Source organism: Podarcis gaigeae (genome assembly GCF_964106915.1).
Source record: "Podarcis gaigeae genome assembly, chromosome: 6".
NCBI lineage: Eukaryota > Metazoa > Chordata > Lepidosauria > Squamata > Lacertidae > Podarcis > Podarcis gaigeae.
The window spans coordinates 5,530,199-5,547,847 of NC_139682.1; the positions used below are offsets into that span (position 1 = coordinate 5,530,199).

General features: G+C 43.9%; 2 protein-coding genes across 9 annotated transcripts in view; one reads left to right on the forward strand and one right to left on the reverse strand.

The window, feature by feature from the left end:
- GMEB2 (glucocorticoid modulatory element binding protein 2) overlaps nt 1-17,649 on the reverse strand; it is a 263,449-nt gene that overhangs the window by 108,342 nt on the left and 137,458 nt on the right. The window lies entirely within an intron of this gene.
- RTEL1 (regulator of telomere elongation helicase 1) overlaps nt 1-17,649 on the forward strand; it is an 80,951-nt gene that overhangs the window by 45,811 nt on the left and 17,491 nt on the right. For all 8 annotated transcript variants that reach the window (XR_014565639.1, XR_014565640.1, XM_083744116.1 and 5 more), the window contains exons 22-27: nt 1,841-1,918; nt 4,406-4,552; nt 5,472-5,587; nt 8,277-8,400; nt 14,267-14,417; nt 16,680-16,828. Coding sequence is in view for 6 of the 8 variants with exons in the window: in XM_083744116.1 (XP_083600242.1) it covers nt 1,841-1,918; nt 4,406-4,552; nt 5,472-5,587; nt 8,277-8,400; nt 14,267-14,417; nt 16,680-16,828 (765 nt within the window). In the remaining 2 variants the exon portion in view is untranslated. The remainder of the gene's footprint in view (nt 1-1,840; nt 1,919-4,405; nt 4,553-5,471; nt 5,588-8,276; nt 8,401-14,266; nt 14,418-16,679; nt 16,829-17,649) is intronic.

Below are 17,649 nucleotides of genomic sequence, written 5' to 3' on the forward strand. Positions count from 1 at the left end.
AGCTCCCTTAGCCGTTCCTCATAAGGCATCGTTTCCAGGCCTTTGACCATTTTGGTCGCCCTCCTCTGGACACGTTCCAGTTTGTCAGTGTCCTTCTTGAACTGTGGTGCCCAGAACTGGACACAGTACTCCAGGTGAGGTCTGACCAGAGCAGAATACAGTGGCACTATTACTTCCCTTGATCTAGATGCTATACTCCTATTGATGCAGCCCAGAATTGCATTGGTTTTTTTAGCTGCCGCGTCACACTGTTGGCTCATGTCAAGTTTGTGGTCAACCAAGACTCCTAGATCCTTTTCACGTGTACTGCTCTCAAGCCCGGTGTCACCCATCTTGTATTTGTGCCTCTCATTTTTTTTGCCCAAGTGCAATACTTTACATTTCTCCCTGTTAAAATTCATCTTGTTTGTTTTGGCCCAGTTCTCTAATCTGTCAAGGTCGTTTCGAAGTGTGATCCTGTCCTCTGGGGTGTTAGCCACCCCTCCCAATTTGGTGTCATCTGCAAATTTGATCAGGATACCCTTGAGTCCATCATCCAAGTAGTTGACTGTAATAAAACCTCAGAGCAGTTTACAAAAAGAATAAAGCAATAAAACTACCTGTTAAAAACCCAGTTAAAAAGACTCAGTTTAAAACCCAGTTTAGAACGTTCAAAAGATAATTAAAACCAGTAATAAACCGAAAGCAGATTAAAACACATGATAGCTTCTACATGTCTTGTTAGGTTTGCTTAAACAAGAATGTTTTTAAAGGTAAAGGGACCCCTAACCATTAGGTCCAGTCGTGGCCAACTCTGGGGTTGCGGCACTCATCTCACTTTATTGACCGAGGGAGCCGGCGTACAGCTTCTGGGTCATGTGGCCAGCATGACTAAGCCGCTTCTGGTGAACCAGAGCAGCGCACAGAAATGCTGTTTACCTTCCCGCCGGATTGGTACCTATTTATCTACTTGCACTTTGACGTGCTTTCGAACTGCTAGGTTGGCAGGAGCAGGGACCGGGCAACGGGAGCTCACCCCGTTGCGGGGATTCGAACTGCCGACCTTCTGATCGGCAAGTCCTAGGCTCTGTGGTTTAACCCACAGCACCACCCGCGTCCGAAGAATGTCTTTACCAGGTGTCAAAAAAAGTATTTTTACTTACTTACTTACTTACTTACTTACTTACTTACCACCCTATACCCGGAGGTCTCAGGGCGGGACAGTGAAGGCACCTGGCCAGTGTCAATAGGCAGGGAGTTCCAAAGTGTAGGTGCTACATGGGGTAATGCAATCACAGAAGTTTATGGGTTCCAAGCTCTGAAAGGTGCTATATACCGATAGCAGCACGTTTAACTTGGTGCAGTAGCAGATCTGCAGTCAGTGCAGGTCTCTGAGCAGAGGTGTCATATGCTGACGGGGTTTTAATCCTGTCAACAGTTGTGCTGCAGCATCCATCATCAGAATGGCCCCTCAAAGGGATCCTAAGCATCGGATTCAGGGGACCGTGCCTGCTCCTCAAGGTCCTGTGGAGTGTCTTGAGCCAGTGTGGAGTAGTGGTTAAGAGCGATAGTCTCGTAATCTGGTGAACCAGGTTCGCGTCTCCGCTTCTCCACATGCAGCTGCTGGGTGACTTTGGGCCAGTCAAACTTCTTTGAAGTCTCTCAGCCCCACTCACCTCACAGAGTGTTTGTTGTGGGGGAGGAAGGGAAAGGAGAATGTTAGCTGCTTTGAGACTCCTTAAAGGGAGTGAAAGGCGGGATATCAAATCCAAACTTCTTTCTCTGTCTGGTACCAAGCCAGAGCTAGGCACGACACAAGTTTGTCCTTAAATTTTCATTTACATTTCTCTCTCTCTCCTAGGTCATAAATGCCTATTATGAGAAGATTGTCTGCCCCAAATCTAATGGTGCTGTTTTCTTGGCTGTGTGCCGGGGGAAGGTATGTGTAACAGATTGCAGATGTCTGAAACTTAGACTCTCTGCAGAAGCCAACTTGTGCAGAGCAACAGTGGGAATTTATTTATGTAAGAATCATGAGAACTGGGCAAGAGTCGGATTCAGATCCCCTCTCAGCTATGAAGCTCACTGGGAACTTTATGCTTGAAATCTCTTGGCCTAACCTATTTTACAGGGTTGTTGTAATAATAGAAATCAATTAACAGAATCTGAGTAGTTGTGTTAAATAGTTGAAATATACTGCAACATTTTGTTGCAGTCCTGCTTCTGTGAGTTCCTATTATTAGTTACATTTTTATACCAACTCTCTCCCAGTTCGCTCAGGGTGGTGTATATGGTTCTCAACTGGTCATTTTTATCTCTGCAACAGCCCTATGAGACAGTTTCGGCTGAGAGAGAGTGATGGAGAGGGTCACCAGTGAGCTTCATCACTAAGTGAGGATTTGAATCCCTGCATTTCCTGTGCTAGCTGGATGCTCTAACCACTGCACCACACTGCTTCTGAAGTTCCATTACACACATGGAAATAATACAAGATTTGTTGGCTGTTACTATACCATTTCCTCGCTGGTTTTCATCAGCAAGATGGAGAAACTCAAACTCATTTCCTGCTATCTGTTCTTGTCTTTCACAACCCTAAAGTTTCTACTTTCATAGGAACTTTAACACACCAGCTTGTGTGTCAAATACCCCATTCATGGGTGCCATGAAGCTTGTTTGTGTGGTGTTGCTGGACTGTGGCAACTTCTAGTCTGCATTTCCTCTGGGCCATGAGCTTGTTCAGCTGTCTTGTGTGAACTAAGATAATGTCCTGCAGTGCTTCCCAGCTGATGTGTCTTCTAAGGAAAGATTGGTAGGAGTGGGCCTTTCAAGGAAGCTATTCCGTCATTCCATATCTTTCTGCTGAGTAACTCGTGATAAGCTTCCAAGAAACCTCAGGATATCCTGGAACTATTTGAAAATGATGTAACTAGCACAAGCTTAACTTTTGAAGCAGTAGTATTGAAGCCAAAATAAAAATAAATGAAGCATGTTATCATGAGTGCAGTGAGACAAAGAGACATAATAAAGCTGGCTTCCTGTGTTTACGGTTGGGGTTTTTGTTTTTGTTTTGTCTTTTGCCTCTTATGGAAAGTGAAGGTGAAAATGTTAGGCATGCTTCTTGACCATTGTAATACTCAGGTTACATTACAGACCTTATTTGGCAGCCACCGGGAACTTCCCGGTGACAAGGCTCTACACAGAAGAACAGTAATTTGTTACCGTTTCCTTTTTTATTTGTGTATCTATTCATTCATCCCTTCATTTACCATATATGATCTTTTTTAAAAAAATATTTTTTCCCCAACAGTGGATCTAAGCTGCAAGATAAAACATAAAGATGTACTTAAGCTACAACATATTGCAGTGGCAAGTTTAAAAGGTCTAGATAAATAAAATACTGTTGGTGAAAATAAAAAAAAGATGTTGTGAGGGAAACTTCTCAGGAAAGGGTTTCCATAAATAGGGTGCTATAGCTTCAAAATGCCAGTTTTTTATTGCCACCCTCCTTACTTTACCTGGAACTCTTAGTGTGTGTCCTTGTCCAGCCTTGGAGGGCTCTCTCCATATCCCAGGAGGTCATGTGACTCCTTCATGGAGTGCTGCTTGAACTTCTTGATGTGTAGATTGAATGGGCTACTAAGAGCCAACTAGTGTGTTCAAAGCATAAATGAGATTCTAACTCAGTGCTTCCTAACCAGCAGCTTACTTTCATCGCTCCTACATTGCACTAGAGGGACGCGGGTGGCGCTGTGGGTTAAACCACAGAGCCTAGGACTTGCCGATCAGAAGGTTGGCGGTTCCAATCCCTGCGACGGGGTGAGCTCCCGTTGCTCGGTCCCTGCTCCTGCCAACCTAGCAGTTAGAAAGCACGTCAAAGTGCAAGTAGATCAATAGGTACCACTCCGACGGGAAGGTCTAGTACTCTGGTTCGCCAGAAGCGGCTTAGTCATGCTGGCCGCATGGCCCGGAAGCTGTACGCCAGGTCCCTCGGCTAATAAAGCGAGATGAGCGCTGCAACCCCAGAGTCGGCCACGACTGGACCTTATGGTCAGGGGTCCCTTTACCTTTACCTTACATTGCACTAGTATAGTCATGAAGTGGCCTTTAGACTGAGGCATCCAGAGAATTATATCATAGGCCTTGGCACCATCAAGCGGAGAGACACAGCTCAGATCTTAAGCACCCCCTGTTTGCAACCTTAAATTCCGGCAAGTAGGCACAGCAGCCTTGCAGTGCTGTTCTTGAGCTCATGCCCCTGCCAAGTAGCTCCCCTTCCAGAGATGACCTGGAGCCCCCCAAAACTCAGGAACCAACCCAGAACAACAGCTGAAGTGCGTTCGGGACCCTCAGGGAAGACTGGAGAAGCTGGAAGCGGAGCAGGAATTTGTCTCTGCCTCTTTTGGTGACAGACATCATCTGTTTTCAGGCCAGCGAAGGTTTGGACTTCACGGACAGGAATGGTCGAGGTGTCATCATTACAGGACTTCCTTTCCCCCCTCGCATGGACCCAAAGGTCATTTTAAAGATGCAGTTCTTGGATGAGATGAGGTCAAAAGGTGCCGCTGGTGGACAGGTAAGAAGGGAGCCCTCCCATTGATATTATGGATATTTGTCATCAAAGCGAGCCCTGCCATTAGGCAGAGTGAGGCAGCCACCTCAGGCTGAAGGTTCTAGGGGGCAGGTAGCTGTGTGGGGGGGGGGGAGCTGAACTGTGTGTGCTACATGGCATGCCCTGCTGTACCCCTTAACCTAGCTTGCTGCTCTTGGGTCTGATCCATCACCAATGTTGAAATGAAGACAAACAATAACAGTCCAGTTGGCATGGAAAGTGAGTGGGGTATCAAGTCCTTTGCTTCAGGCAGCAAAAATTCTTGGTCTGACCCTGTTTGTCTCTGTTCTCTCATTGCAACTTTTCTCTATGGATATCAGTCCCATTTCCTTGGGCCACAGGAATATTTGTTGAAGGCTTCTAAAACTGGCTTGGTTATTTATGAGAGAATTCGCCATTGGCTGCTGTTTCTTAAGAATTTGTAGACAGTTTGCAAGTGGCAGAGTTAACCTTGTATTAATGCATATCTAAAAGGAATGTTGCAAACGTCTAAAGCAGTGTTTCCCAACCTGGGCCTCCAGCTGTTTTTGGACTGCAACTCCCATCATCCCTAGCTAGCAAGACCAGTGGTCAGGGATGATGGGAATTGTAGTTCAAAAACAGCTGGAGGCCCAAGGTTGGGAAACACTGGTCTAAAGCACAATGCACAGTGTTATTAATCCAGATAAATCTTCATGGCAGGGAGGGGCCAGCTGGCTGGGTCAGTGGGGTGACCAGTTCCTCTTTCAGAAAAGAGGTGCTCCTAAGCTACAAAAACAGTGGGGAAGGGGAGAACCAAGGGCCAGGCAGAAGGGCATTCTTTGCAGATGTGTTTTCAGGGCATCTCCTTAAAGGGTAGTATTAATTTTGGTCTGTTGTTTGATGCATTTTCTTTGACATTTAGTATTTATCCGGGAACAGCTGGTACAAACAACAGGCATCTCGTGCAGTGAACCAGGCCATTGGTAGAGTCATTCGGCATCGACAGGATTACGGCGCCATCTTCCTCTGTGACCACAGGTGACCTTCCTTCTTGCTTGGGTAGAGTTCTCGTGTCCTCATCTCCGTCTACTTGAATTCTGTACCATCTGTGCCATCTCCTTGCTTTGCTACTGTGGAACAAGCCTTCAGAAAGTAGGAGAAAATGGACAGTTTTCCAAATGGAGGAATGTAGAAGGTGGAATCGCCCAAAGTTTCATATTGGGATCTGTGTTTTTAAATTAGTTCATAAACAAGCTAGAGCTAGGGGAGAGTGGTTAGGTAGCCCTGTTTTCTGATGATACTAAATTGCTCGGGGTAGTTAGAAAAAAAAGATTGTGATGAGCTCCAAAAGGACTCTCCAAACCGAGTAAATGGGCAGCAAATTGGCTCAGTTGGTGCACCTCTCTGATTTCCTTGCTTGCCTTGTTACCGTGTAATTCCAAAGTAATGGGCCACCCTTGTGACCACCCTTGTGACTTCTTCTGAGCATGCTTGGTTCCCATTTTCAGTCCGAGCTTGGATGGAAGAATGCAGGATGGCTGTGCTGTTCAGATGTGTTTGTTTCTAAGGTGTCTGTTCTTGGGGAAGGGTTGGGTGTGTTCAGTTCTTTTGTTAATGTTTTTGTTTATTCTAGGTTTTGTGTGGATTTTTGTGTTCATATTTTTTTTAATTAATAAATTTTATATTTAAAAAATAGATGTTTAAATTACTTTAATAAAACAAAACAACAGAATAAAAATATATACTTAAAAAATTGTTACAGCAAAAATAGTCTTGAGGCACCTCAAAGACTAACAAACATGGCAGAAGCCTTTTCTTTATTTTCGAGAAAAGCAAGTCAGAGGTGACATGATACTGTAGAAGTGTGTAAAATTATGCACTGCATGCAAAAAGTGGATAGAAAAATATTTTTCTCCTTTCATGTTACTAGAACTTGTGAACATTCAACAAAGCTGAATGTTGGACGATTCAGGAGGGACAAATGAAAGTACTTCTTCATGCAGTGCATAGTTCAACTATGGAATTTGTTCCAACAGGAGGCAGTGATGGCCACCAACTTAGATGGCTTTGAAAGACAAACCTGTGGAGGTAAAGGCTACCTGGGGCCACAATGGCTATTCTCTGCCTCCACAGTCAGAGGCAGTGTGCTCCTGAATACCAGTTGCTGAAAACTGCAGGAAGGGGAAATGGTCTTAAGCTCTGGTCCTGCTTTTGGACTTGCCTCAGGGCATCTGGTTGGCCACTGTGAGAACAAGATGCTGGACTGGATGAGCCGTAGGCCTGATTCAGCGGCCTCTTACTTTCTTAACCACAAGCCTGCAGGATGCAGCTGTGCCTGTGACTAGAACTAGGCAAATTAATGGGAGCAGCTATTCAGAGAAAGCTCTGAGTTGTTATTCTGGCCAGTGGAAAGGAAAACTGTTTACCCATGTATCCCTTGGTTCAAAACCAAAATAAAGAAAGAAATATGATCTAACCAAAATATTTCTCATGGGTTGCTAGACTGGGTTTCTAAATCCACATCAGTAGTCTTAGAATAATAATCCAAGTTGAACGTATTCTTTCGGGAGAAATTGCATCATCTTTTCGCGGCTTTCTTCAAAAACAGGAATGCTCTATCTCACCGCTTGCCACCATATGTGCAAAATGTGGGTTTTGTCCCACTGCAGTGACATCAAATGTGAAGAAAGTCACTAAACTGGAGTATGTGGTCCTTATAATTGCACTCCTATCATAAACAGACAAATACATTTATCTCTGTAGTACACCATCTAAAATGGGGTATTAGGTTATCGGCATGGGATGCAAATAGATGGAGAAGGGTTTATTCAAGACTTACTCATGTTGCATATTAATATTATTCCTATATGGTGTCTAAGGGACACCTCCCAAGTTTAGAGGGGATGCCCACAAGCCTGGAGTTTCTGCTTGAGGGCCTAGGGAAGGCTTTCAGCACTAAACCCTTAAAAGTCAGGTTGTAGTATTCTCTGCTGTGGGAGAGTTGAATCTGTTTCAGGCCACTCCCATGTCTGCAGGGTGGTTCTAAGTAATCCTCTGGGAACGCACTATTTTTCTAAATGGAACCTGTAACTGGAAACTGAACGATTCCAGATGAGCTATTATCTGCAACTGGTGCTCTCTTCCTAGGAAAGGAATGGTTTATGAAACTAATCTATTCGTAACAGCAGTGGCGAATTAAAAAGCAGATCTCATAAGCTGTATAGTTCAGTCAATCAATTAGACTCTTCGTAGGAATTGCAAAGGAGGTTGGCCTGATCCAGACATTGTGGAGGGGAGTCTGGTGATGACTGCTTTATCTCCCACAGGTGGCAACCCCGCAAAAGGGGTTTTGGAGCTCTTAGCTAATTCATGTGTGATTTCTGGCCAGCACTTCAGTTGACTCCCTTATCCAGCACTTGCAATCCCACAGTGTTTTGCAACTTACCATTTAACCTTTTGCTGTATGGAAGAATGAGACAAGTGTAAATGTAAGGATACTGTTTATCCTCTTCTGTTATTTTTGTGATGGGGATAAAATTATTATGGGGTGCTATATCCAAAGGTGTTTTCTTTTACCAGTGGTATCAGATGTTGCAGAGCAGTTAGGCATCCAATTCTATCTTTCTTCTGGGTTGTTTTGGTGGGAAAGTGTTACAAACATTTCTAGGCATGTCCCAAAACTGTTTTTGTCAGAGCTTACCATGTGTTCTTTCCCACTTTCCAACAGGTTCATGAATACAGATGCAATAGCCCAATTGCCTTCCTGGGTCCGTCCTTACATCAAGATTTATGAAAAATTTGGGCATGCCGTCAGAGATGTGTCACAGTTCTTCCGTTTTGCCCAGGAAACTGTAAGTTCCAAGCAACTGTAGGCGAAAGCTATTAGTCTGCAAAATGTCTGAGAGTTATCTTATGACTAGCATTCCAGAGGCATAAGGCTACCCAGCCAGTTGTTCACAGACTGTTTTGGGATCTGATACACTTTGGGTCTTATATATATATATGTAGAGAGAGAGAGAGAGAGTGTGAGAGAGTGTTTTTTTAACATATCATTTTCAACAATAATTGAACATACTTGTCAGAGCCGCCCCTAGGTCCCAGCTCACAGAGGACCAACGCCCGGCTGTAGTTATGTACAAAAGTCTTTATTGATGTTCAGTTTCCATTTCAAAGCCGCAGCGTGCAGCTCTACGTCTTAAACCCTAGACCGGCGAAGCTCCATCTGAATCTCCTCCCCTTCCACACCAGTTTAAGACTCTAGCCTTGCTCCACCTCTTCCTTAGCTCCTTCCTCCTCTGGGCCCTCCTGCCCGCTGGGGTTTCATCCTTTCTGGACTCTTCTGACGCTGACCCCCCTGATTCTTGCCCCTCCTTCCGGCGGGCTTTAGGACTTGGTTCCCTATCCGGGCTACCTGCTGTGCCGCTCGCCTGTACATTTGAACTTGGCGGCGCGCCCAGCCGGCAACCTTCCTCTTGACCGTTCCCCCGCTCTCCGATGGAGGCGTGGTCAATCCTGACTCATCTTCTCTCGCTGGTGGTGAATACGCTGGTCCCAATACCTGGGACTCCTCCCCCCCACTACGCTCTGGTGGGGAAGCTGGTCCTGATTTCCAACTGCTGCTCTGGGAGTCCCCGCTGGCCTCTTGCTTCTGGGGTGTCCCCCTTGGGGCCCCCCTTGCCCTGGCCACCGGCGCCCCCTTCTATGAATCTTCCGATTCACTGGAGAGGCTCATGGAATCTCTCGGGCTACTGTCATCTTCTCCTACGCTGCCCTCGGATTGCTCCCCCTCGCTCTCCATCTCCTCCCCTCCCTGCGCTCCCGCTGCGTCCCTGACAATACTTTTACATCTTATACAGTTTTTTGACTTCCATCAATCACATATGAAAATTTTCCAATCTATTCACTTAATATACATTTCTTACTTTCACTATTACCTTTAAATCTCCTAACTACTATCTCTATTCTTTCTCTACTTTGCAATATTTCATATATTTCTCCTTACAAAATGTCTTGTTGTCCTACTGGCGTAATTTGTTGGTTGCAATTGCTTTTCAAATAGTTTGTATATTTCTTCCAATCTTCTGTAAATCTCTGGTCCCGCAGGTTTCGAATCCTTCCTGTCATTTTGTCTAATTCTGCGTAGTCCATTAATTTTGTCTGCCATTCTTCTTTCGTCAGAATTTCTTCTTGCTTCCATTTCTGGGCTAACAATACTCTTGCCGCTGTTGTTGCATATAAGAACAATTTAACATTGTGTCTATTAATATAATCACTTATAATACCAAGTAAAAATGCTTCTGGTTTTTTAAAGAATGTATATTTCAGCATATTTTTTATCTCATTATATATCATTTCCCAAAAGTTTTTTACTTCCTTAACATTCCCACCACATATGATAAAATGTTCCTTCTTTTTCTTTGCATTTCCAACATTTAGTACAGTGGTACCTCTGGTTACATACACTTCAGGTTACATACGCTTCTGGTTCCAGACTCTGCTAACCCAGAAATAGTGCTTCAGGTTAAGAACTTTATTTCAGGATGAGAACAGAAATCGTGCTCTGGCGGTGCAGCAGCAGCTGGAGGCCCCATTAGCTAAAGTAGAGCTTCAGGTTAAGAACAGTTTCAGGTTAAGAACGGACCTCCGGAACGAATTAAGTACTTAACCCGAGGTACCACTTTATTTGTCTTATACATTTCAGTTAATTTCAAAGGTGTAGTATATCATCTAGACATCATTTCATCATATTCTCTTTCAAAGCATTACAAGCTGTAAATGTTATTCTATCTTTCAACAACCTCTCCCATTCTTTAAGCTGTATGTTACATCCAAAATCTTTTGTCCAGTGTATCATCACCAATTTCACTTCCTCGTCTTTCAGGTGCCATTCCAACAGTATTTTATACATTTTAGACATTATTTTACATTCATTGCTTAATATTTCTATTTCAGCTTTTGATTTTTTATCACCAAATCCTTTCTCCTTTAAATCCTCTTTATACATTTTGTTGACTTGGCGATAGTTCATCCGGGATCTGATACACTTTGGCTTAGCAGCATGCTGTTCATTTAGAACAGTCGGAAGAGGTGTAACACCCTAATGTACAAAGTAACAAAAAGCTTCCCAATGCTGGCCAAACTTTTTACAAAGGAAGCTTTATGCTGCAGCTTTTTTTTCTCCAGATGTACAAAATTGTACAGTTCCAAATATAGTGTGAACCTTGGACTGAATAAATATTGTATGCATCTACAGAAATCTCTTGCTTCTTGAATTTTACATATGTAAAGTGGCTTAAGATCCTAATCTCTCACCGTTTTCTCACCATGTGAAGAGAGATCACAATTATTTCTATTTTACAGATGAAAATACAGCACAGAGGGAGTTTCCAGCAGCATCTTTTTGCTGCTTAGCTGTTTTGATCGGGTGCGGTGGGGGGCGGAGACCTATTAGCAAGTACAGCTATAGGATACATCATGTAGTTTTCTCTTTATTAGTTATTCTCTTTAGTCACTAGTTGTTGTTTCTTTCCTTTAGTTATTCTGGCATAGCAGCTCTGTTATCAGATGGATCATACACTTTGATTTTAGTGCACTCCAAAAGACATACCCCCCAAAAAAGGTTTTAACAGTTCTATGGTGTTCATGCTTATCATGACATATTAATTCTAGCCATCTGGCTTCTCATTTCACCAATACAGAATGTTTTATTTATTTCATTTATATCCTCACCTTTTCCTGAAAAACCCCAAGTTGACATTTGTGGTTATCTTCTTCACCCCACCCTGAGAAACAATTTCTTCACAACGGCCCTGTGAGATAGGTCAGGCTGAGAGAGAGTGTCAGTGAATTCCAGGGCTGAGCAGTGATTTGAAACTGGGTTTTGCCAGTCCTAGCCATTACATCACAAGGACGTTCAGCACCAGCAGCACTTCCTATGAGCTGGACACAACGGCATGCACACCTTTTCTATTCAGGCACCTCTCCTTTTCTCATATAAATTGGGGATGTGTATGTATTTTACATCAGATAAAACAGCCTTCATCAATCTCGTGCCCTCTGAATGCTTTGAACTACAACTTGCACCACAGTTCTGCCTTCTTGCTAGGATTCAAGCTCACCTTTTCCTCTCTTTTCCATCCTACTGCTTTGTCTTGGCACTGGTCCAGAGCCCTCACGGCCTTTCCTGATCCAAATAGCATGAGGAGAACTGGATGTCATTAACATGCTGGTGGCACCTTCTCCCCAAAGTCCTAATGACCGTTCCCAGTGGCTTCATATAGATATGAAACAGCATTGGAGAGGGAGGAGTGCCCTGCAGCAGCCCATAGCATAAATGCCAGGAAGCCCCAAAGCACTCTCCCAGTTCTACTTTTAGGACTCAGGCCCGTAGCTAGGACCAGAACCTCTGTAACACAGTGACCTCGCTTCCCATTCTACAGCACCATTCCAGGAGGATGCCATGGGCAATGGAATCAAAGGCTGCATAGCTCTTGAGAAGCGGGAGCATGGTTGCACTCTCCCGGTCTCGCTCTCTGCAAAAATCTTCCATCAGTGCAACCAAGGATATTTCAGACCCATGGTCAGGCATGAACCCAGATTGTGATAGATCTAAAACAATCCCCTTCTTCACCACTTGTACTTTATCCCAATCTGGCTCACGTCCATTATTGGGGGTGGGGGGGAGCAAGGGGAGTTCCAACTCCCCTCCTATGCTTCTCCTTTTGATGGAAACAACACACACCCATCCACCCACTTTAGAGATGAACAGCCCAGCAGGCACCTGGCTAAACAAACACATTTGCCATCATTATGACTAGTTTCATCCTAATTCTCTGGGGTGCAACTGGGATTCATTAGCTATAAAACTTGTCTCAGGCATGAAGCACATTGTTCTGTAAATCTGTTCAGACAGCAGTTTTTAATTACAGCTAAAGTGAGGGGTACTAAGCAACTGTAGATGGACCTGTGGTCTGAGCTGATAGAAGGCAGCTTCTTATTCTCCTCCAACCAGATTCTGAGATGGCTGTCACCATCTTCCCTGCTCTTGGCTTTCAGCATTCATTTGATTACTGTTGGCAAGAGAATGATGTAATGGGTAGATCTTGGAGTAACCTTTTCAGGATCGGAACTGCCAGGTTGTTAATTATATTAACTGTCCTGTTTTACATAATTTCACGCTGTGGTCAGATGAGACGTGGTTCTTTGCTAAGGGTGTGTGTCTCCTAAACTAACCTTAGACTTTCTTACCAGTATAATTAGATGGGCCTCATCTCATCTTGGATGGGCCACATATGACTTGTGTCATGCCAGAGGCTATTCTATACCATGTGTCTTGACAGAGTCGTACAATCAACCCGTGGCACCTCATTACTGGTATCCCTTCTAGGCATTATCATAGTCCCACAGATGTATAGCCCATTTTCCACCTAAATCTAATATATTAACCATGTCATTTCTCAACACATTTCTCCATATTATGCTGTTGTGTCTTAACCTTCACTATTTTTACCATGTTTAAATTAAAGTATGGTTTAACATGAACGAGCAATTTGCTATTACAGTGGTGCCTCGCAAGACGAAAAGAATCCGTTCTGCGAGTCTTTTCGTCTTGCGGTTTTTTCGTCTTGCGAAGCAAGCCCATTAGCGGATTAGCGCTATTAGCGGCTTAGCGGATCAGCTGATAAGCGGCTTAGCGGATCAGCTGTTAAGCGGCTTAGCGGATCAGCTGATAAGTGGCTTAGCGGCTTGGGGAAAGGGGGGGGGGAGGAAAAAAACCCCGCAGGAACTCGCAAGACATTTTCGTCTTGCGAAGCAAGCTCGTAGGAAATTTTTTTTGCGAAGCACCTCCAAGACGGAAAACCCTTTCGTCTAGCGGGTTTTCCGTCTTGCGAGGCATTCGTCTTGTGGGGCACCACTGGATTGTACACTGCTCTAAAGTCCCACAGTGTTACTACCAGACTCCTTTCTTCAGCATATTGGGAAGAAACAAATCAGAGGCTGGCTTGTTACATGCAAACCTGTGCTCATGGTTTCTTCGTTTGCTCACAGACCCATGATGGTTACTCAACATCCTTGGCTTACCTCCATGGTTTGTAAAGAGGCAGACACATAATGGCAAGCCAACCTCTCGTTTCTTTACTCCTTGGCAAAGTGATGAAGTAAGAAGTGTTGCTCATTCATATTAAACCATAGTTTAACTTAAAAGAAGGCTTTAAGCAGGGCTTGTGAGCACAGTGCCCATGGGTGGGATGGGGCTCTAGAGATGGTGCTCCCTGGTGCCCACAAAGCCTCTGAGTGCCACTCACCCCACTCATTGTTCCCCTGGTCATGAGGTGTGAGGGCTGTTGACTTTTTCTCCCTTGAAAAGTACATAGAGCTGGAAGAGTGATGGTCTTTCTCACTTCCTCTTTCAGGTCTATGGCTCAGATTAATTCCACTGGGTATGATTTTTACCCAAATCCCTTGGAAAAGCAAAGGTTTTTTTGTGTGCACTTTCTGTCTCCTGCGGACGAAGGAGGGAGGGGAGAAGGGAACAAAGTGGGTGGTGCCTACAGCACTTGCTCAAAAATGCAAAGGCCTAAAAAGGTTGGTGACTCCAGTTTTAAGGTGACGTAGAGGCTGTAGAGTTCAAGTCATAATATTTAGGCAGGTTCTTAAGATGTTGGAAGTTGAGCGTTTTACATTTTTTCTTGCGTAATGCTTCCAATTTCTGTGCAGGTGCCTCCTCCCCCACTTCGAGACCCCTCTTGCACCACCACTGGAGAAGAAGGCAGCCCTACAACTTCGGCTTCATGTGAGAAGCTCCTTTCAGTGACCAAAGCCAGCAACACGGACAACCATGTTCCTAGTTTGAAAAGGAAGAGGATTGGTAAGCGGTTGCCTTTTCCTGTTGTGCAAAATAGGCACTGGAACAATCTCACCTCAGAATCTTAAAAAGGCAAGGTGTGCTGAGGTCATAAAATGTCAGCCAAACGAGCTAGGGAAAGTTGAAACACCGAATATTTGTCTGAAGGCAGTTCTGGCATGGGGGAGGGCAAACAAGCCAAGGCTTGTGAATTGCTGCTGTTAGATAAGACTTCTCATGTAGATAGAAGCTTGTAGCACATATGGGTATTTTCCAGGACTTGGTATTATTTATGGAACTGCAGGTGACATCAGTGGCTAGGAGTACCTCTTCCCATCTTCATTTTGTTCAGCAGCAGTGTTTAGAGAAAACAGACGTGGCCTGAATTACACATGCCTTGGTTGCATCTTGGGTAGATTACAGCAACACACTTTCGTTGGGCTGCCTCTGAAGACAGTATTTATATCTCACCTTTTGGACTAAAACCCTCACAAGGCAGCTTACAGCAGCCACAGCCATTAATAATAGTATGACAGACCATAAAACACAGAAAACAAAATCAGTGCATCAAAAATTAAAGTAGCAACAACTAAAACATGAAGCCAGATAAAGGCATCATTGAAAAGCAAAGTGGAATTAGAAATTAAATTAAGGAACCTTCTTTAATGTCACCAATGAAGGGCCCATAAATAACTCCTAGCGGAGGGAATTCCACAAAAGTAGGGCCACCACTGAAAAGACCCTATCCCTTGTATGTGATAAACTGACGCTATTTAGTGATAGGCTAGAAAGAAGGGCCTTTGAGGCCAATATCAGGACCCAGTCAGGTATAATATGGGCACAGATTTTTCTTCAGGTAGTCCTATGCCAAATTAAAACAATGTAATTTAAAACAAATCAGAAGTAAATGAGGTATCTAGAGCCAAACATATAGGAACAGACCATACCAAAATAAAACATAATAAATTAATATCACAAAGTATTAATATCCAAGTAACAGAAATGGATTTACATACTTCTGTACTTTATTAGCATTTGAGATCAGTTCCAGCTTAATTATTACTTCCCCCGCAGCTGTGGTTTCCTTAAAGGAAGTCAGTATGAACCCATAAAAAATGTTAATCACTTGTGTTCTCACAAAAGGTGGTTTCCATGTATTTAAGACCAGCGTCAGCATTTAGTCAAATATACCAAATGCACCAGAATAATTTGAATGGGGAGAGCCTTTAGATTAACCATATTTAACAATGCTCAATGTGCATTCATATATTATTTAGCTGTCTCTTTTGAAAACTTCTGCAGGAACATAATCTTTACCATAACAACAAAACTTTCCCTAAAACTTAATATATACATGCTTTGCTTTTAGTCCCAGATTTTTGTTTCATTTCCTTGTCCATGGATGGAGAGGGCATCTATCTGACACTTTAGTGGACTGAATCTTGCTGCCAAGTCCTTCAAACTTCTGCTTTATTGTTTGTTTAACTTTCAGACTGCCCTTCATCCTGAAGGATCCCAGGGTGGTACACAAATACATGCACATTAAAAATAATGATGATGATGATAAACACTTTTAAATACCCCTTATCTGCCCAGTTGATCACTGCACTCTGAAAGTGAGGACTTCCTGAATTACCATCTTATCAGGTTTCCTTATCAGGAAATCCCTTCTGCACAATTTGGGAATCTGCTCATTAGTGTTATGGCATCTGCACTTTGGAATTCCCTCCCTATTATTATTTCAACTTATACACCGCCCTATACCCGAAGGTCTCAGGGAGGTTCACAAGAAGACCGCAACTTATAAAATCAAACCAAAAGCAGTAACCCAATAACTCCCCCTCCAAAAAAATCCACATTCTAAAAGGTTGTTGGATGAATATTAGGCACCCTCTCTGTTGTTGTTTTCAGTGTCTACTGAAAACCTTCCTCTTTCAACAAGCTTTTTAAGTGGGGATACTTCCTAGTCTGCAGCTGTATTATAATTTTTTGTAAGATCTTTTTATTGTTTGCTTGTTGCTCACATGCTCAGAACATTTTGGCCCCAGCTGAATTTGAAAATAGACTTCTTGCTGGTCATGCTTTTAAAGTGGAGGATGCTTACCTTCCAGAGACAGAAATTGGTATAAATTTTAGGATTCTTCTCATTTTATTCTGAACATCTAAACTGGATATACTCTTCTTTTTACTTCTCCTCCTGTCTCAAACTGATCTAACCCTGAGCAGAGAAAAATGAGTTGGGACATTCAGAATCTAGTTACTTACAGGCTGTCTATCTTGTCTCAGATAATGGAGTGGCCAGCCTGTGTATAGAGTATGAACAAAGGCCGTCCACCTCACAAAGACAACCTGGTAGCCTCTTGGCTGCACTGGAGTGCAATGAAAAGAACTGCAGAGAGGCAGGTGAGGAAGACATCTTGCCAGGAGAGGAACAGGTATGAGAGCGCAGTTTGAATTTCTAGTCCCCGATTTCTCCCCACCCTCTCCCCAAACAGGTAATAGACTAGTGTGCTTCTGTTAGGCAGAGATCTCGGGCTACAGAGGTGTCACTCAAGTACCACTTTTTACATGCTACAGTGAACACTACGAGTACACCTGGGTGTACAGGTGTGTGCCTAAGATTCCCATGAGCCAGGGCTTCTCAGTTTTCTTCAGAGCCTGCATATTTCTTGTTTATTATCTCTTGACAAACAGTATCTGTTTTGTTTTACTGTCATAAAGGTAAAGGTAAAGGTACCCCTGCCCGTACGGGCCAGTCTTGACAGACTCTGGGGTTGTGTGCCCATCTCACTTAAGAGGCCAGGGGCCAGCGCTGTCCGGAGACACCTCCGGGTCACGTGGCCAGCGTGACATCGCTGCTCTGGCGAGCCAGAGCCGCACACGGAAACGCCGTTTACCTTCCCGCTGGTAAGCGGTCCCTATTTATCTACTTGCACCCGGAGGTGCTTTCGAACTGCTAGGTTGGCAGGCGCTGGGACCGAGCAACGGGAGCGCACCCCGCCGCAGGGATTCGAACCGCCGACCTTTCGATCGGCAAGTCCTAGGCGCTGAGGCTTTAACCCACAGCGCCACCTGCGTCCCTTTACTGTCATAGACAGAGTCATATAACAGCACTATATTGTTGGAATGAGGTGTGTCTATTCAGTTTTCTCAGATTCTTAGATTCTCAGGTCAAAGCCAGCTCTTCTAGACAAGGCACTTGAGGTCCATTTATTGGCTCTCCTGTCCCTTTAATTTGTAAAGGTAAGAAAAGCAG